Consider the following 21,434-nt stretch of genomic DNA (forward strand, 5'->3'; position numbering starts at 1 on the left):
CCTTAATTAAGGCTTGAGACCTGGGAATAATACCCCATGTCTCTTGGCTCCTCACACTAGGTTCTTGATTCCATCTTCTGAGTTATCCTTCCTTTTACACGAAAAATAACATACGATTGTAGTTGAGTAGTTTCCCCAGTCTGCTTTCTTCCAGAAGAATTTTGAGGGTCCCATGGCCCTTTTTCCTTTTGTACTTTGTCCTTTACAGTAAGTAAGCAGTGATTTTTGCTGCTAGAATTTTCTCAAAAACTCTGTAGACTTCCTGTGCATCTCATTTTTGTTTACCCTGTTAGACAAAAGCCACATATACTGATCTGTTTGAGATAAGCCCTTTTTACTTTGAGTTGCTTCTGAGAAGACTGGGGAACAATATCCTTAAGCTTTCTAGATGCTTCCCTTGCCTGCTTGAGAAGATTTTTAAGCCATGGCCTTAAGGTTTAATTTAAAGGTCTCTATGTGTGAGTGTATAGTACTTTGATGTATAACCTTTGACCTTTTTGATTTTAACAAAAGATGTTTCATTTATCCTCTTGGCTTTACCTCTAAGCAGTGCCCAGACTCTGCTTGGGTGCCATTTCTTTTTGGGCATCTTTTGTCAGCTGAAACATCTGAAAATCTTTAAAACTGTGAAATCCTCATTTTTTTTTTAACTTTCACTTACTTTTTTACTCTTCTCTTGCATTTCATTGTAAGCAGCAGAAACTACTATGCTTGGAAATCTTCACTATATCACCCACCCAATTTATGAGGCACATTTTCTGTTTTGCATGTTAATAAAGGTGATAGGATGGCTTTCTGCCACTGTATAAAAAATCCCTTTTCCTCTAGTTTTCAGTAACATGTGTCTCCCTTCTTCTTGAGCCTCTTGGCAATGCCCTCAAAGTCCAGATTACTACTAATAGTCTGTTCAAGTCCATTTTGTCTTTCTCTAGCAGAGTACTAAAAATTCTTCTAGCCTTGACCACTACTGGTTCGAAAGACATACCACATTTTAGGCAGCTTCTCTCTTCCAGGTATCAAAATCTGTGTTAATTATCTGTTGCTACATTACAAATTACTCCAAATCTTAGCAACTTAAAACAAGCATTTATTATCTCATGGACATGGCTTAGCTGGTTTTTTTGGCTCAGGTTCTCTTATGAAGCTGCAATGAAAGTATTGGCTGGGGCTGTGGTCTCAGTTGAAGGTTTGACTGGAGGGAGAATCCACTTCTGTCCTCACTTACGTAGTTAATAGGATTCAGTAGCTGTTTTGTCTGAGGGCCTCAGTCTTATATGACTGTCATCCATACCACTCTCTCAGTTTCTTCTTGTTTGGACTTCTCCATAGGACAGCTCGCAACATGGCAGCTGGCTTCCATTGGAGAGAGAAGCAAGATGGAAACTAGAGTCTTTTTGTAAACCAATCTTGGAAGTCATAGCCCATGACTTTTGCCAGATTCTGGTTATTAGAATCAGTCACTAGATTCAGGTTACACTCAAGGAAAGGGGCCTTTACAAATGCATGAATACCAGGAGGGTGGGGATCCTTGGGAGCAATACTAAATGTAGCACCTACCTAGAATAAGTCCTAAAAATATCATAGTAAGACATATAGAAGTATAACTAGAGGGATTGAAATGGCATATAAGGAAATAGTCGGTGAACACAAAAGACAGTAAGGAAGGGAGAAGAGGAAAAAGGAGGAGATGTGACAAATAGAAAACCAATGGCAAAATGGCAGACTACACAGAACCATATTAATAATTACCTTAAATATGGACCCAACGCTCTAATCCAAAGACAGCAATTTTTACATTGGATTAAAACAGGAAGAAGCTTCTGTGTGTTACCTGTAAGAGACATACTTTGAATACAAAGACAAGTAAACAAAGTGAAAGGACATAAAGAGATGAACAATGAGAACAATAAGCATAAGAAAGCTGGAATGACTACGTTAAATTTCAGATAAAATAGACTTTAAGGCAAGGAAAATTACTAGGGAAAATAGAATCATCTGAAATAATTGCAGGATTAATTCATAAGCATGATATTACAGTCATAAATGTTTACATAGCAAATCGTAGAGCTTGAAAAATACATGAATCAAAAAGTAACAGCTAAAGAGAGAAATAGGCAAATCCAAAACGTCACAGATTTTTAATACCTGTTTCTTAGGAATTGATAGAACAACTTGACAAAAAAATTCAATTAAGTGTAGATTATATAGATCTGAACAATACTCTGCACTACCTCAACCTAATTGACATCTATAAAATAACCCATCTAGTAACTGTAAATTACACACTCTTTAAGTGCACATAAATGTTCATCCAGATAGGTCATGTTTGGGTCATAAAAGAAATTTCAGTTGGTCTCAGAAAATGGGATTCACACAGAGGATGTTTTCTGACCTCACTGGAATCTAGTAAGAAATAAACAGTATTAGTACATTGAGAAAAGCCCTCAAATGTTTACAAATTAAAAAAACTCACTTTTAAGTAATCCGTTGATCAAAAAGATACCGAATTTAGAAAATATTTTGAACTAAATGATAAAGGAAATACAACATATCAAAATTTTTTGAGGTGCAGGTAAGGCAGTGCTTAGAGGGAAATCTACAGTTTTAATGCTTATACTAGAAAAAAAGAAAGATCTAAAATCAGTGATCACAGATTTCCCCTTTAGAAGCTGGATAAATAAGAACTGAGTGGACCAAAGTAAGCAGGATAAAGGAAACAATAAAAGTGGAAACATAGGCAACAAAAAACAAGAGAAAAGTCGGTGGGATGAAGCACAGATTTTTTTGAAAGCTAAATAAAATTGTTAAATTCTAGTTAGACTGATGAAGTAAAAAGAGGCAAACATAGTAAATATATAAAAACCTGTAGAATTAATTTTAGTTTGTAACTCCACTTTTGATTTTTAAATATGATTAAAAAGATGCATAAAAATAATTATAAATATATGTTCATGGATACAAAAAGTCAGTATCAAAGTGGGGGATGAGGAGCTGTAAGGAAATAGAGTTTTTCTATACAAAATGAAGTTTAAAGTATATTGTAACTTTAGGATGTTTTTTGTAACCTCTGTGGTAATCACAAAGAAAATACAGAATACACACAAAAGAAATGAGAAGGGAATCAAAACATGCCAAGTCAAGTTAAAATGTAAACACAAAGGCAGGCAGTAAGAGGAAATGAGGAACAAAAAAACTTTTAAAAGAAATAGAGGACAATAAAATGTCAATAGTTAAGTGTTTGGCTATCACTTGTTAATTATACTTTAAGTGTGAATGGATTAATAGGTGTGGAGTTGTTAACAGGAGTTATTAATAACTCCACAATAAAAAAACATAGCTTGGTAGAATGGATAAAAAATGCCAATATCCAACTATAGCCTCATTTTAGATTTAAGAACACACAGGTTGAAAGTGGAAAGATAGAAAAAGATATTTCATGCAAATAGTAATCAAAAGAGCAGGGGTGGCTATATATAATATGAAAAAGACTTCCAGTAAAAAAACTTGTAAGAGACAAAGAATGTTATTATATAATGATGAAAAGTTCAATTGAGCAAGAAGATGTAACAATTATAAACATATATGGACCAAACATCAGAAATCCTAAATGTATGAGGAAAGCATTGACTGAAGGGAGAAATAGATGCCCTATAATAACAGTAGGAAACTTCATTACCTCATATTCAATAGCTGATAGAACAATCAGACAAGATTATAAAGAAATAGAGGACTTGAATAGCACTATAGACCAATTAGACCAAACAGATATATACAGAGAATATAACAGCAGAATGTACATATTTCTCAAGTGCACGTGAAATATTCTCCTGGATAAACCACATAATAGGGCACAAAACAAATTCTGTTACATTTTAAAAAGATTGAAATCATACTTTTCTGATAAAAATGTAAGAAAACTGAAAATTCACACATGTGGTAATGAAACCACACTTTCTTAAGCAATTACTCAAGAAATAGAAAAGGGAAATTAGAAAATGTCTAAAGAGAAATCAAAATGAAAACACAACTTAACCAAAACTGACAGGAAGCTGTGAAAGCAGTGCTAAGAGGGAAATTTATAAATGTAAAAGCTTACATTAAAAAAGAAAGATGTCACATCAACAACCTAAGCAAAACTGGAATTCTCCCACTAAGAAATTAGTAAAAGAAGAACAAACTCCAAAGCTAGCAAATAAAGTAAATAATAAAAATCAGAGCAGAGATAAAATTAAGAATGGAAGAACATTAGAGAAAATCAATGACACGGAGTTGTTTTTTGAAAAAACCAAAATTGAAAAGAAAGAAGACTCAAATAACAAATCATAAATGAAAAAGGGGACATTGCACCTGATTTTACAGGAATAAAAAGAATTATGTATGACAAACAGTTGTACACCAACAAATTAAATAACTTAGATGAAATGTGCAAATTCCTGGAAATACACAATCTACCAGTACTGAATCATGAAGAAATAGAAACTCTGAACAGACACAACTATAACTAGTAAGGATATTGAAGCAGTTTTCAGAAACCTCTCAACAACAACAAAATATGTGGAACCCAGATACCAAAGCCAGACAAGGACAATTCAAGAAAAGAAAACTATAGACCAGGATCCCTGATGAGTATTGATGTAAAAACCTTAAAAATATATACATATGCTAGCAAATAGAATTTAACGGCATATTAGAAAGATAATACATGATGATCAAGTGGGATATTTTTCTGGAGTGTAAGGATAATTCAACATATGAAGATCAATATAATATACCACATTAAGAGAATCATGGAAAAAAACCACATGATCATTTCAAAATTAATGCAGGAAAAGCATCCGACAAAATTTAACACCCTTTCATGATAAAAATGCTCGACAAACTAGGAAGAGAAGGAAACTATTAAAATATTAAAGGCCGTACATGAAAAGCCCATAGCTAACATCATACTTAACGTGAAAGACAAAGCTTTTCTTCTAAGATCAGGTACAAGACCACAATGCTCACCCCTGACACTTTTCAATATAGTAAGGAAGGCCTAGTCAGAGAAAGAAGTAAACTGGAAAGGAAGTAAAATTATCTTTGTTCACAGATATGAACTTATACATAGAAAATCCTAAATGTTCCACACACAAAAACCTATTAGAACTAATGAAGGAAGTCAACAAAGCAGTAGGATACAAAACCAACACACAAAAATCAGTTGCATTTTTATACACTAACAATGAATAATCTAATAAGGCAATTAATAATTCTGTTTACATAGCAAAAAAAATAAAGTACTTAGGAATAAACTTAACCAAGGAGGTGAAAGACTTGCATACTGAAAAATTACAAAATGTTGGTGAAGGAAATTAAAGAAATTAGATTTATCAATAAATGGAAAGACATCTTGTGTTCATGGATTGGAAGACTTAATATTGTTAAGATATCAGTACTACCAAGGTGCTGTACAGTTTCTATGTAATATCAGAATTCCAGTGGCATTATTTTTTGGAAATAGAAAAATGCATTCTAAAATTCATACATAATCTCAAGTGACAATGGATAGCCAAAATAGCTTTGGAAAGGAAAACAAAACTGGAATTCTCACACTTCCTGATTTCAAAATTTCCTGCAAAATCATAATAATAAAAAAATATGTGATACTTGCATACAGACATTTAGATTAATAGAATAGAGACCCCAGAAATAAACCCTTGAATATGTAGTGAAATAACCTGATAAGGGTACCAAGACTATTCAATAGGAAAAAGACAGTCTTCTCAACAAATTGTTTTGGGAAAGCTGGGTATCCACGTGCAAAAGAATGAAGTTTGATCCTTACCTTACACTATACACAAAAATGAACTCAATGGATAAAAGACTTAAACACAAGAGTACAACTATAAGACTCTTAGAAGAAAATACAGAGGAGAAGCTTTATAACAATGGATTTGGCAGTGTTGATTGGATATAACACCAAAAGCCTGGACAATAGAATTAAAAAGATAAATTAGAATACATTACAATTAAACATTTTTGTGCATTAAGGGGCACAGTCAACAGAGTGAAAAGGTAACCCATGGAATGGGAGAAAATATTTATAAATCATATCTGAAAAAGGGTTAATATCCAGAATATATAAAGAACCCAGACAACGCAACAGAAGCAGAAACAACCTAATCAAAAAATGGGCAAAGGACTTGAATAGACATTTCTCCAAAGTAGATATACAAATGGTTAATAAGCACATGAAAAGATGCTCAACACACTAATTATTCTGGAAATGTAAATAAAAAACATAGTGAGATGCCACCTTCACCTACTAGGATGGCTACTACAAAAAAAAAAAAACACAAAGGTCGGCAAGGATGTGGAGAAATTGGGACTGTTGATGAGAATGTCAGATGATACAGCTGCCATGGAAAATATTATAGCAGTTCCTCAAAAAAATAAAATAAAATAGAATTTCTATATAACCTAGCAAATTGGGTGTATATCTGAAAGAATTGAACAGGGATTCAACAGATATTTGTACACTGGTGTTCATAACATCGTTATTCTCAATAGCCAAAAGATGGAAATATCTCAGTATTCATCAGTAGATGAATGGATAAACAAAATGTGGTCTTTACATACAGTGGAATATTATCAAGACCTGAAAAGGAAAGAAATTGACATGTTACAACATGGATGAATCTTGAAGATATTTTGCTAAGGGAAACAAGGCAGTCACAATAAGACAAATATATGGTTCCACTTAACATGAGGTACATAAAGTAGTCAAATTCATAGAGGCAGCAAGTGGCATGGTTTTGCCAGCAACTATGGGGAGGGTAATGAGGCATTATTGTTTAATGGATACAGAGTTTCAGTTTAGGATGAAAAAAAGTTCTAGAGATGGATAGTGGTGATGGTTGCACAATGTCTGCACTTACACTGAACCTGAAATGTACACTTAAAAAGGTTAAGATGGTAAATGTTATGTGTATTTGGCCAAAAAATGAAATAGAAAACATGAATTATCACTATCAGGAACGAAGAGGTCCTCCATACTAATCCTGCAGACAGTAAGAATATAAGAGAATATCACAAACAAGGTTACACCAATGAAAACTTTGAAGTAGACACATTCCCTGAAAGACACAAAAACCAATATGACTAAAAAAGAATGGGAAATCTATGTAGCTCTGTATCTACAAAAGAAATTCAATTTTTAATTAACCACATTCCCACAAAGAAGTCAACAAGCCTAGATGGCTTCTTTGGTGAATTTTATCAGGCTTTTATAGAAGAAATGATATCTTACATGAAATTTTTTCGGAAAATAGAGAAGGAATGAATGCTTCTCAACTCATCTTAAGTCCGTATTACTTTGTTTCCAAAAGAAGACAAAGACATTACAAGAACATAAAACTACATGTTAATATTTCCTCATGAATATAGATTTAAAAATTCTTAATTAGCAAATTATATCTAGAAAATGTAAAAAGGATATTTTATCTCGAATATGTGGGGTTTATTTGAGTAATATGAAATTGCTTGGCATTTGGAAATCTATGTATATCATCTTACAGTTTAAGAGAGAAAAATCTCTGATCATCCCAATAGGTGCAGAAAAAGCATTTAACAAAATGCTACAACCATCCATAATAAAAACCCTCAACAAATTAGGAATGGAAGAGAACTTCTGCTTGATTTACATTATCCATGAAAAAACAAGGCAATTATTAAAAAAAAAGAAAAAGGTTTTAACATTCCTGATTTTTAGAATTAAAGCTGCATAAATAAAGGTAGGATAAGTACATAGAATAGAATAGAAATTATGGAAATAGATCTTCACATATATGGTCAACTGATATTCCACAAAGATGGCAATGGAATTAAGTGAAAAAAGGGTCTTTAAATTATTAGCTTGATGTCCACATGGGGAAAAATGAAATGAGTTATAGACCCAAATGATACTGCTAAATAAAAACAATAGAATTTTTAGAAGAAATCAGAAAAATATGATCTTGGGGTAGGCAAATACTTCTAAAATAGGATATAGAAAATGATGAAGAATACTATAAACTGGACTAGCAAAATTAGGTTTTTTGAAAGATACCATTTGGAAAATTACCAGACAAGGCACAGAATGGGAGAAAATAATCTATATACATATATCTGACAAGGGACTTGTGTCTAGAATATGTAAAGAACTCTTACAGCTCAAAAAACAACCCAATTAATGTGCAAAAGACTATAGACACAACACAGAAGAAAATATATAAATGACTAATACACACAGGAAAAGATGGTTAACATCAGTCTTTATTAGGGAAATGCAAATTATAAAGCACCACTTGATGCCACGACACTCCTATTAGAATGGCTAAAATGATAACTTCTGGAAAACCAATTACTTGTTGTGATGAAACTGAAAGTCTCATACATTGTTGATGGGGATATAAAATGGCACAACCTCCACTTTGGAAAACAATTTGCCTGTAAGATACCATACACCTCTGTAATTCTATTCTTAGGTGTCTAGTCAAGAGAAATGAAAATCTATGTCGACATAAATACTTAAATGTTCATAGCAGCTTTATTTATAACAGCTAAAATGTGGACAAAATCTAAATGTTCATCAGCATATAAATACAAAAGCTATTACGGTTCTTCCATATAATGTGGAATGCAAAAACTAATCAATAAAAAGAAATGAGCTTTTAATATATGCAATGATATAGCTGAAGCTCAAAAACATTTACCTCAGTGAGAGAAGCCTGTAGAAACGTATATACTGTTTGATTCTGTATCTATGAGATTCTATCAAATGCACGTAGCCTGGGTTTGTGCAGGGAGTAGATTGATTCCAAAGAAGCACAAGAGAACTTGTGGGTGTGATGGAAAGAGTCTGTCTCTTTATTGTGGCGGCTACACAGGTATATACATTTGTCAAAACTAATCGAATTTCACAATTTAAATGGATACAGTTTTATTGTATATAACTTATACCTCAATAAATCTAATCAAAATAATATCCAGGTATAGTTGAGGCTTCCTTGGAGTGGCTTCTTCTGATCTAAAAACCTATGAACTGAAAGAGTATATTATGTTAGTTTGGCCACCCACCGGACAGCCAGCACACAGTGGTGAAGAGAGACTGGAGAACTCATTCAAAAAATGAAGAAAGGGAGGCACGGCCGCTATTCTATAGCAATTCTGAAATCTAGCCAGGCATTTGTTGCCCGTTTCTTGATTAGGGCTTTAGTGCAGCTTCTTCCTCTTTTCTTTCTTTTATCATAATGAGTGGTCTGTTTTTAAGCTGAGTAGTTCTCTCAGCCTGCTTCCTGTGTGTAGGAATTTGGAGAAGCAAATACCTCTTTTCATTTTTACTCCGTTCCTTTCAAATGAGGCAAGTCTGATTCCTTAGTTTTGAGGCTGTGTCTGTGTGCTTTGTGTTTCTTAGGCATATAGCTTCTTAGAAGTGAGAGCTTTCAGCTTCCTCTCAAGAGCAAGAACTCTGTCCCTGCCTCTGGTTTCTAGGTGGGACTGACTTTGTTCCTCTGCTTGGAGAACTTTGATTCCCTCTTCTCCAGAGTCAGACTTCTTGCTGTCCCTAGCTTTTTCTGAAAACAGAGCTTGGCAGATCTTCAGTTTCCATCCTTTTCATGGCATTGCATTTTTTATCTAGATAAAAGTGAAGTCATAATTTATTCTTTCAGGCTCTTCTCTGATGCAGTCTTGACTAGCATTGTCACTACTGTTTCTTTATCATTTCCCCAGTTTCTGTTTTATTTACTCCTGGAATTCATATTTTGATGTTAGAGATTTTGAATCTATCTTCCTCACCTCTTGCATTTTCATTTATTATATTCATCCGTTTTTTCTTTTGTGTTCTCAGAATATTTCTTGAGCTAGTTTTTTAATTTGCTAATTTTCTTTTGTGCTATATTTAATGCTCTCTTTTTCCATTATGATTTTAAAATTTGGTAAGCATGTTTTTCATTTGTAGGCACATTTTTATGATCACAGATTATTCATTTCCTTTTTACATATGAAATGTCCCCTTGAATCACATTGAGAACCCAAATTAGAAGTACATTTTAGAAGTTGCCCTTTAAATATATAGTAAGTTTCTTTTCCAGGAGGACATTTGATTGGTCTTCCTTTAGGTTTTTACATCTTCTGTGTCTCACTGCTTATCTCATTATCTTACAGGGACAACTCTGTTTCTCTAGTATTTGGAATTAACAAAGATGCTGAAACAATGTTTCTGGCTCCTGTTGAATATTTTAGCATTAGGAAAAGGTTAAAGGGAAATTTTGCATTTCCTATAGTTTTGCTCCCTGAAGAGGAGTAAAGAGGCATTTGCATGTCAGGGAATCTTAGAAATGTGCTGAAGATTTTCTCACTGTGTTAATTTTGGCACCTGAAATTAATTGAGTCACAGTCCCTCTTTTCTAGCTGGCACAGTACTTTTAATCATGAGCTCCCTGTAATCATGTCCCCTGTACCCATTGTAGGCTGTCTTTATGAGGACCATGACATGACTTGTTATTCTCAGTGGCAGGCACACCAGTTATCCTTCATAAAGAGGCTTATAGGGTATACTTGGCCTCCTACCTTCTGTTTCACTGTTCACCCTGACCTCCGGCCCCATCACTGTGTATTCCAGCCATCTTTACCTATTTAGAGTTCAGTTAATTGTAGTTCCAGCTGGAGACAGTCTCAGTGGCAGAAATGAAACTTCTGTGCCAGCCAGACTTTAGCAATGATAATGACCTGCTTTTCTTGGCTTACCTGCCTTCACCAGAGGCTGGCTTCAGTAATGCCTCTGCTTGATTTGGCCTGCATTGGATCATGTTTTAGGGGCAGTATAATGAATTGCGTTCCGGACATGTTGAGTTGGAGGTAGGGCTGTTCAATATGTTATTTGTAAGGGAGTTGGAGGCCAAGAGACCAATTAGGCTGGGTATGTAGATTTGGTATTCAAAGCTTTTCTTATTATTTGAGAAACTAGTTGTACATTGGATTGTCCAGGGAAAGCATGTAAAAGGGAAATAAATAAGGTTAGACACAGAACCCTGGGATCATAGCATGTATGGGGGTTGGTAGAGAAAGAAAAGCTAGTGAAGGAAACTTTTGCAGGATCAGGTGAGAACCAGGAAAGATTGGTTCTATGGAGCCAATGAATGTGACATCTTTAAAACACTGTCCCTAATGTTTTACTGAGATCACCTAGGGTAAGGACATGTGCTTGAGCAACTAGGAGATTGTTGATGAGTTTACCTATAATACTTTCAGGATAAGTGGAAGTCAGATTGTAATTGAAAAATATGTGGCAGGTTAGGACATGGAACCAGTAACTCATTTTGAAATTTTATTCTGAAGGGAAAGAGAGAGATTAGTACAGAGGACAGCTACAGTGCATTAAAAGGATGTGTTGTTTTATGTATGCACCCTGTGTAATAAATAGATAAATATTTCAGACTTCTTTTTTTATTAATATTTTCTATGAGGAAAAATTAGTTTTAATATTTAAGCATTTTTCAATTTTTAAGTATAGTTCTTTTTATGAATGTTTAATCTGTTCTTAAAGAAGAACAGGCCACTACCTAGTATGCTTTCTAAGGCTGCTTATCCCAATACTGAGTTTTAAATGCTTGTATCAGCTCAAGCACATTGGCTGATGAAGTTATTGCCAAATATTACTTTGTCTGTGTTTTCTTATTTGTTTTTAAGTACTTAGGTATCTGGGATATTGAGGAGGGTTATAAAATAATATCTCTCTTTAAAACAGCTTTTTCAGGCATTCTATATTACTTAATAACTAGTTTAAGGAATGCTTTTCTATTAGTGTTACTACCAAGAAGTCATTCATTTTAATCTTTTTGAGTTACTATCCTGTCTTTTGGGAATACTTAATATGGTGCACAATTTGTGAAATCCTGATATTACTTGTGGTTGAAAGTTAGTGACTTTCATTCATTATAAAATGGTTAGTTTCCATTTCATTATCTTGAAGGAGATGTTTAGAGAATAGATATTTGTAATCATGGAACTTTCATTAAAGTAGCTCGAATAAAAATATACAAGAGACAACAGAACATACAAGAATATACAAGAATATACAGAATATACAAGAGACAACAGAATATTGAGAATGTCATTTTTATGCTGTATTTTATATTGGAGAAAAGTCTTTTTGTTCACATTCATTTGGAAGCTTTAAATATTTTCCTACTTACACTGAACTTCCTACATTTTACCTGAATTAACATGGTGTATTTTTAATTTAAGGCTAATTTATCTGTGGTTTCTGACATGATTTCAAATTAATTTAGACTTTCAGCTGCATGAAGGTTTTGTCATTTTATGTATTTCAAGGCTTTAGCTTGATGTACATGAATGCAACAAAATTTGCCAACCTTTTAAAACAATTATTTTCTTCTGAGAATATATGCTTCATTTTCTCTCTTCTACATATGAGAAAAGGTTTATATACACGTTATTTGTCATAGTTCCACATAAAAATAACTTTTGTTTGTAAACAAGTATGTGGCATTTAGGTGACATTTTTATTTGTAATTAAATCTAAATGAAATAAAATGTGAGACATAGAAGTGGTCATTATTCATATTTTGCTTTTTTATTGAAGCATCATTGTTAATAGAAACAGTCATCTCATTTTCAAAAGAAAAAAAATTGGTAATCCTTGATTTGAAAGCCCCTATGTTCTCCGAATTTCCCAAATTCTGACTTGTTACTGTTTTGTTCTGTTAGTAGGGAACAGTATACTGCCAAGCTCCAAACAAGTTCACGTTCTATGAGTCCAAACTACAGAGAAGATGGACAAAATATTACCGCAAAGATTTGTGTAAGATCAGATTCTACTTTTGTTTCATTGTTTGTTGTTTTAACAGAACTCCACAAATTTTTAGTATTGTCAAAGTTCCAACAGTTACTTAAAAACAGTGAATGAAGTCTGAAGGTTTCGGTAGACATCCTCATGTCAAAGAAAGTGGTGTGTTTGGTGTACTCCACAGTTCCTGCTGCTTTCTCAGTGATTCTGAGGCATCATGTTAATCAGTCTATTGCTTCTCCTGTGCATTAAAGAATAACTTTGGAAAGCTTCATTTTTTGGTTATTTCTTCCTTTTCCTTTTCATTGGGTGATTAGACACCCAGTGGTCATAAATTTAAGAGATTGGGATTAGTTTGTAGTGAAGTACGGTATGCTGCCTTTCAGATGAAGATGAACTGTTTATATCTTGAAATATGACTGCTTCTCTTGTGTCTAGTTGCTTATTGGTTTGAACTAAGTACTAATGAGAACATTCCTTAAAAGCATTCCACACAAAGCATTCCAGTTAGCTTTGTAAAGAGAAGAACTCTGCCTGCTTACTATAGTCTTTCTTGTGTAATTCTGACTTGTCTTCGGTTACATGACTTTTGGTTACAAGAAGATCATGTGTGATACAAGACTGCTTTAGCACATGCTGCTCTAAACATACCTCATTGCGTTTTCTCTAGTTGTAGTTTGGAACTTTGAAAAAAATTTTAATATAAAGGGCAGCACATTTTAAGTACTTTCAGGTTTATTATCAATCATGTTTACTCAAAAAAGGCAGGTACATTTTCTTAAGATACAATTGTTCACAACGAGAAACATACAAGAAACTGGGGACCAACAGATGAAGCAATAATGAATTTAAATATGGTATATATAATAAATTCAACATGTTCAGTAAAAATGTAGAGACTCAGTAAAATGTGAAATTCTTAGTGTATTTTTCATCACTTCAGATAATTTAAATGACCATAGGGGTAAGTAGATTTGTTTGTTAGTAATGAGGTTTTCTAAAATGTGAAAATGCTGTACCAAGATATTTAATTTCAAGAGAACTTTTTTGTCTGTGCTGTTGAATGTGCATTATTATTTTATACAGATTTACCTTTCTAAGATTTTAGAGTTTTCAGATCATTGTCCATTTCTGGGCACAGATATTAGGCTGTCTTCAGTTAATTATAGTTTTAGTCTGGTCCGATAAATGTGCAATATGATAAATTATATGGAAGGAAAAAAAAGCATGCAATTTAAATTTTTTTAAAAATAAAGAATCAACATAATTGTGTTTTCATGATGTGACTCCAAACTTTATTTCTCTTTATATTCAGTATATAAATGAGAATTAATTTAAGAACAAAGAGCTTTTTGGGCATCAACATAAATTCTGTTAACTAATTTTAATGAGAGTAAATAATTCATCTTTTCAAGTGTTTCCCTACTCTTCTTTAAAGCTACTGTGGTATACCACAATTAAAAAGTTTTTGTAAAATAACTTAAAGAGAAGAATCTGGATTAATTTTTAAAATATTCTTTTGAAGTTTTTTTTTTTAATCCATTTACTGTGTGAATATATTGTGAAGGAACCTCATAGCCCTGAGCAGCTATAGTAAACAGTCATTACTTAGAACCAAGAACTCAGCACAGCTGTAACGTAATCCCTTCCTCTGAGGGCAATAGAGCATTACCAACAGTCGCACAAACCCTTATTATTCTGAATAACATGTATTTTGTCCTATTTTCTCTCCTGTTCTCTCTTTCCTTGTTCCTCACCCACCTCCCGCCTTCCCTTCCTCTTTTATTTCTTCCATCCTTCCTTCTTTCCTCTCTGCCCTCTCCTCTTTTCTCTTTTCTATTTCAGGAAGTTCATTTGAAAAAACCTGCTATGTCTTTGGATGACAGTGACATCGAAGCTCGCCTTAATAGTTGGAATCTTGGGGTAAAAAAAGTGTTTTATGTATGTAAATTGATGTGGCAGAATCATATTGTTTTGGGGGAACATCTGAACTAATTTAATTCTATTCAGTGAATACTATTGGATATTAGACATTTATAGGTGCTGGGTTGTACTAAGAAGGACTTGGTACAGGAAAGAGAAATAACATTCCGAAGAAGCATACGACAGTCCCTGCCCTCAGTAAGCTGACTTTCTTGGTGGTGAAATAGGAAATACAGACATAAATAGTTAAGTAATAATTTAAGATATTATATGATAAATACCAAAAAGTATTAGAAGTAGAATTAGAAAGTAGAATTAGAAAGAAGAACACTGAGGGGAAGGGGAGAGGATGGAGGACTTGGAGAAGCAAGGCCATTGGGTTAAAAAAACCTTGGGGGAGGTTTCATGGGTGAGCTGTCATCATGGACCTCAGTTCTCAGGTGCAGAGGCCGAGGAGCTTGAAGGTCCTCAGAGAGGCGGACAGGAGAGGAGCTAGGAGTTCAGGGGGATCGGCCTGAGGAAATGGGTGGCGGAAGTGAAGTGCCGCCACTGGATCTTTGGGATTTAAGTAGGGAATTAGAGGGCAGTGTTACCAGGCTGGATTGTATTGGGACTTTGAACGCTAAACTGAGAATTTTAGATTTTAAATTGTAGATACTAGTGAGTCCTGGAGGTTTATTTTTTCCTCCACTTTCCACTTTGTAGATATACTGTTTGAATGCTTTGAGGAAATGAAAAAGGGTTTAAAACAATTTTTATCACACTATTATTAAAAAATAATTCGTGATTTGAAAATCTGAACAATACTGAAAATCAGAGGAATAAAATGTTTTACAGTTGCAACATTGAGAGCCGTGTTAACATTTTGTTATATGTATCTTTCCCTCCTTTTTTTCCTGTGTATTTATAAAATTAAAATTTAAGCAAAATTGGGGTCATATTATAAATGCTAGTTTACTATGTGCTGCTTTAAATTTGATATGTTTATAATAGTTCCATAAACATGAATATTAATAGTAGCACCGATTTTCCTTTTGGATGGATATTCCATAAGTTATTTAAGCCTTTTGCTGTTTTTGGACATTTGGTTGCTCCCAGTTTGTTGCTAATAGAAGCAATACTGCAATAAAATTCCTTACAAGAATCTTTTTATACATATTTGGTTGCTTTCTTAGGTTACATTGTATCTTGGCACATGCCCTCCAGAAGGTACATACCAGTTCTCCAACCAGCAGTGTTCAGGCTTCATCTGTTTTTCACTTCTCTGACATTAGGGATTATTATTTTTAAAAATCCTAAGATATTCCTACTAATAAATGGTCTTATAAAAAGCAGTGCTTCAGGTGCCATTGTGAGGATTATATTGGATGTGAGTAGACATAGAGAAAGGGAACCAGTCATTTTAGGTGTTTGTAATGAACTCCACATTAGTGTGATTTCTGTGATGGTGGAAAGGGTAGAAAGGAAGAACATTTCAAAGAGTAAAGAATGCTTAGTGGCTGATTGGTGGGCTGAGCAGGAGGGTACGTGAAGGTTTGGTTCTAGGAAATGGGAATGGTGGCTCTCCGTCAGTTAACTGATTGTCAGGTGGAGGAATCCATTTTAGTGGTTTACAGTTCTATTTGAGACTGGTGGAGTTTGAAGAGATGGTGAGATTGATTGGGGAGTTCAAGGTTTGGAGCTTCCTAAGACTCAGCCGATGGAGGCACTTCACAGTTGTACTTCTACAGTGGTAGTTTCACCCAGAGACAAGGAATGTGTCTTTAGGGTTCAGAGCGGGAGGGTGGGCTTGCGCAAGGGCCATGATTAGAAGATAGGGAAATGGAGAAGGATTTAAAGCAACGTGAATCTCCCAGTCATTTGGGGAGTATGTTAGTGAAAGAGAACAGAGAAAGAGAATTGATAATAAGAGGGGGATAGTAAGTCAAAGGAAAACCATCTTCGTGTTTGAGGGTAAAGGGCAAGTTGCCATTGGAGGGAAGGCCTGAGTTACCAGTGTGGGAGAGGAGCACAGGAGAAATGCCCGAGAAAGTCAGGTTCTGGCCGCCGGGAAGCAGAAGGCAGCATCAAAGTGAAGCATCAAGTCCTGGGCTACCCGTTGAAGCCCGCCTTTGCCCCTAGCCATTTGAAACTCCTGATGTACGGTTCTTAGCACATAGAGTACTTTTCACGATTATTAGACTGTTCAGAGAATTACACTTTTCATTCATATAATAAATTTAAAATAAAACATCTAAGATTTTTTGAGGTAGTGCCTTAAAACTAGGCCTGCCTGGGGTTTTCCTTCACATTTTTATTGTTCAAAGAATGTACTAACAGTGTAAAATACAAAAGTCTTGCATTTTAATATATTTATAACATATGCATTAATAAGGCTGAACTATATCTCTTGATCACAGTAGAATAATTTAAGTATCCAGTATATTAAAAAGCTCAGATTTTTCTTTGATTTTGGTTTTGTATGAGAATGTGTAATGGTCTTTTTTCCTTCTTCCTCTGAGTGATCAATTAATAGCCAGTTAATTTTTGTGTCCTATACTAAGGTTTTTTTTTTATATGCTGGCATGATTGTCAACACCTTCATTCTGATCTATTAGATATTGCAAATTTGAATTACTAGTTTTTATTAAAAATACACTTTTCCACATACATTCTTTTTCCAAGGGGGGGAACACAATTCAAGTAGAGATTTGCTTATTAAACCTAGCAATTACATTTTCTTCCTGCATTATTTTTTTCTTACTCTTTAGCCTTTTTAACTTTCAGTTTTGGGGAGGGTTTCTTGCTTTATTAATATATATATATATCTCATACTTTTCATACAAATTTTTATATAATTTTTTTTTCCTATTTCCTTTTTTTCTTTTTTCTTGAGGACAGGGTTTGGGGGGCCTGGAGGAAGGCTTTCTCAGGCCTTCCATCCCAGTCACCCATCCACTTTACACCCCAGCTTACCTGTTGAATGCAAAGCCTCACTCCCACCAGGATCAAATGAACAGTGAGGGCTCTGAGTAGACCCCTCAGGGCAGGTCCCTTGAAGCAGGGTGTGGGATTTGTGCAGGGAGAGCTCTCAGGACAGGCCATGGCAGGGGGACTAGGCTGGGCAGGGGAAGGAGCTGGATGAGGTCAGTGGGAATAAGCCTCCCCTGATCTCATGGGGAGCTCCAGAGGGCAGACAGCACCCCAGAATCAGGTTGCCCCACCTGGAGGTCCAGGCCCATCAGGGTGCAGTGAACATCCCCGTGGAAGACTTGAGGGCCCCTGCAAGAATGTGCCTACTCTCCCTGTAAGGACTGTTGGAAGGCTGGCTCCTACTCTGTGGCCATCCTCATTGTGGCCTGTTGAGAACCATTCTGCTCGGTCATTAGGGGCAGCTGTCACACAAGTGCAGTTGGGACGGACTTTGAGCCACCCCAAGTTGCCCACCCGCAAAATTGTGAACTAAATAAAATAGTTTGCTTTGAAGCCATGAAGGTTTAGGCTGATTTGCTATGCAGCACAATGCTAATTGATTTAATAGATACAGCAAAATCATTTTCTAGAGTGATTATGTCATTGCATCCTCATCAGCAGTGTACGCCAGTTCCTTTTCCTCTGCCTGCTCTTCAGTATTTGGTATTGTCAGTTAAATTTTGTTTTTAATAAAAACATTTAGCCTTTCTTGAGAGTGGTGGTTAGTAACACTGCACTGTGTGTGGTTTTAACATGTATTTTCTTGATGGCTAATATTTAAATACCTTTTAATTGACAGTTTGGATAGTCTCTTATAGAGTGAAGTACCTACTTAAAGCTTTGCAAATTTTGTTATTGATATTGTAAGAGTTTTGTGCCTATTCTGGGCAGGAGACCTTTTGGACTACTGTATTATAAATATTTTCTACCACTTTGTTGCTTTTACTCATTCTCTTATGGGTGTCTTTGATGAACAGAAATGTATAATTTTAATGCAATTCATTTGATCATTTTTTCACATCATAGGTCATGCTATTTTGTGTCCTGTTTAAGATTTTTGGCTCTCCTCAGGTCTTGAAGATGTTCTCTACTTTATTCTAGGAGCTCTGTTGTCTTACTTTTTGTATTTGGGTCTACATACCATCTGGAGGTAATTTTGATATATGTTGTAAGGTAGGGAGTTAAGATTTGTTTTTGTCGCTTATACATATTTGGGGGACACTCCCATTCATTGGAAAGACTGACTGTTCTGCTGCACTGCAGTAAATGCAGGTAACAGTACATGTTTGCTTCCATTCTGTTCCTTTGGCTTATTTTGCTTTTTCTTTGCCAGTGGACTGTGTCTTTTTATCTGTATTTTGTGTTCTTTAAATGTTTGATGAAATGTTGAGTAAACCAGTTAATGAACGTCCATTTGTAGTAGTATTTCTGTGGAAAAACATTTTTCAAATTCCATTATATTAACTTAAAAATACTATTTTTGAGAATAATTGGTTTGACACTGGGGACAGAATTTATTTTGTTCCATGGAGTTTCAGCAGTTCTGACTGATGCTATGACTTAAAAACATTTAGTTTAGTTGTGTTGCTTGATAATGTCCTTTCCTCTAAGACAGCTAAAATTGAGAGAGAAAATGTCTTTCCATTTTCTGGAACCATAGAACATTTCCATTTGATCAACATTAGTGTATAATGGGGAATTTGGTCAGTTTGACAAAACATACTGACAGAAACCTCTGTAACCAACCAAACAAAATTGCTTAAAAACTAAACAAAATAAAATGTCAAAAGCCAGTTTTCATTAGGAAACATTCAGATATCTTTATTTACATCTACTTTAAGTTATTATGGATTTTATTACTGTGATTATCTATTTGCTTCTTAAGCAAGAAATGTTCTGTCATGTGATTTATTCACGCTATTGGAACTTAATTATTTTGGGCTTTGTGTTCTGTACAGTATTTTGGTTGACTTTAATGTTTCGCATAAGCCCTTTTATCTTCCATTTTGGACATTCTTTATTGTGGTATTCTTTTCTGATGTATTACGAGAGAACAAGAAGTTTTCTAAAAGAGCATGAAGAAAGTAAATGTGAAGCCTGCTTACAGATTGCTTCAAGTCCATGTTACTTGTGGATTACAAAGTGGGAACATTTAACTTCAAAGCACATCTGGCTGCTGTTACAAAATCAGAAAATAGATGGCTTATTTCCCCCAAATAGACTCAAGAACATGCTTTACTATGAATAATTTTCATTACATATTGAAAGTGGTTATTGTAAATGAATAACAACAGAAGATTTATACTTGTTTACAGTGTTCATGGCTGCTTTTGAATATTTGAATAGACTCTAAAAATTTCTTTTTGGTCAACTTGAGAAAGGTAGTTTATGATAACAGAATGAGTCCTTCTGTATTCAGTGTCTTTTAAAGAGGAAGAGGATGAAATAAGAGTTACTTCTGCATAGTCGAAAGGCTACATTGTAATTAGCTAAACCAATATTTTGTACTCTGCTTATAAATGTAGAGCTGGGCAAAAATAAGTCACAGATGGTTTTCTTGGCTTTTGGTTTTAAATTTTAAGCTTAATTAGAGCTTGAGCATCTTTGAGAATTCCCTGGTTCCCTCGTCTTTTATTTTTCCCCTTATGTTTAATTCTGCTTCGTGAATTAGGGTTTTGTATATTTTCAGATTTGTGTGTGTCTTTGAGGAAGTTACTTTCTATTCCTGCTTTCTCCAACCCAAAAATAGAGAATGGTTACTTATTTTTCATATATATACCTTCAGACAATAAATATTTATTGAGTGCACTTTGCTGCCTGCTGGAAATTAGCATCCCATTTTCCGAAAACCTGTGTGTGTGTATATATAGTAGTACAGTGTTATTTACTAAAGAATATGCCTTTTTGTCTGGTATGATATTTATGTGGATTTTATTATCTTTACTTAATAAATGTTTTCCCAAAGTAAATGTACTAATTCATACACTCCCAGTGGTGTTCCACATCTGGAACACTTTTATTGCCAATTTCTTAATGTATACCAATCTGGTGGCTATAAAATACCATCTCATTGTGTTATTATTTTACATTTTTCATATTTCTAAACAGATTGAGCATATTTTTATATCTTTATTAGTCATTCACATTCCTCATCGGTGAAATGTGTCTCAGGTTTTTCTCATTTTTTTTCTAGAATGGGTTGTTATTCTTCCATTTATTGATTTTTAAAGACCTTTACACATTTTGGAGACAAAGCATTTGTGCAGATATCTCTCCTCCTAGTTTATGGCTTGTCTTTTCACTTTATTTGTGGTATCTTTTTTGGAGAGAAATTCTTTAAGTGGTCACAATTATTAATTTCTTTTTTTATGCTTTATTTGTTTCTTATTTAAAAAATACTCTCTAGTTGGAGGCCATTCTTCTAAGTTGTCTTCTGAAAGTTTTTATAGTTCTGCTTTTAACTAAAAATATTTAATCCATTGAGAATTTGTTATATATGATGTGAGGATGGGATCTGATTTTATTTTCCTTCTACTTATTGAATGTGTCCTTATCTTCTCAATCATTTGCAATACTAGAACTTTCATGAATTGTATTTGCATATATAGCTGAGTTTCTGGTACTTTCTAGTTGGTTCCATTGACTTATCTTCATTATTGTAGTTCTATTACGCCTTTGTAAATCACTCAACCTTGATTTTTTTCTTCAGGCATGTCTTGGCTGTTCTTGC

The 21,434-nt window shown here is 34.3% G+C and overlaps 1 protein-coding gene across 13 annotated transcripts in view; it reads left to right on the plus strand.

Moving 5' to 3' along the window:
* Nucleotides 1-21,434, plus strand: part of CEP112 (centrosomal protein 112) — a 445,347-nt gene that overhangs the window by 22,203 nt on the left and 401,710 nt on the right. For 8 of the 13 annotated variants that reach the window (XR_012130844.1, XM_073235805.1, XM_073235810.1 and 5 more), the window contains 2 exons: nucleotides 12,751-12,844; nucleotides 14,675-14,770. Coding sequence is in view for 12 of the 13 variants with exons in the window: in XM_073235805.1 (XP_073091906.1) it covers nucleotides 12,751-12,844; nucleotides 14,675-14,770 (190 nt within the window). In the remaining variant the exon portion in view is untranslated. The remainder of the gene's footprint in view (nucleotides 1-12,750; nucleotides 12,845-14,674; nucleotides 14,771-21,434) is intronic. The other 5 variants (XM_073235806.1, XM_073235803.1, XM_073235807.1 and 2 more) reach the window with 5 other exon arrangements.

The sequence above is a fragment of the Manis javanica genome, chromosome 4 (assembly GCF_040802235.1).
Source record: "Manis javanica isolate MJ-LG chromosome 4, MJ_LKY, whole genome shotgun sequence".
Lineage (NCBI taxonomy): Eukaryota > Metazoa > Chordata > Mammalia > Pholidota > Manidae > Manis > Manis javanica.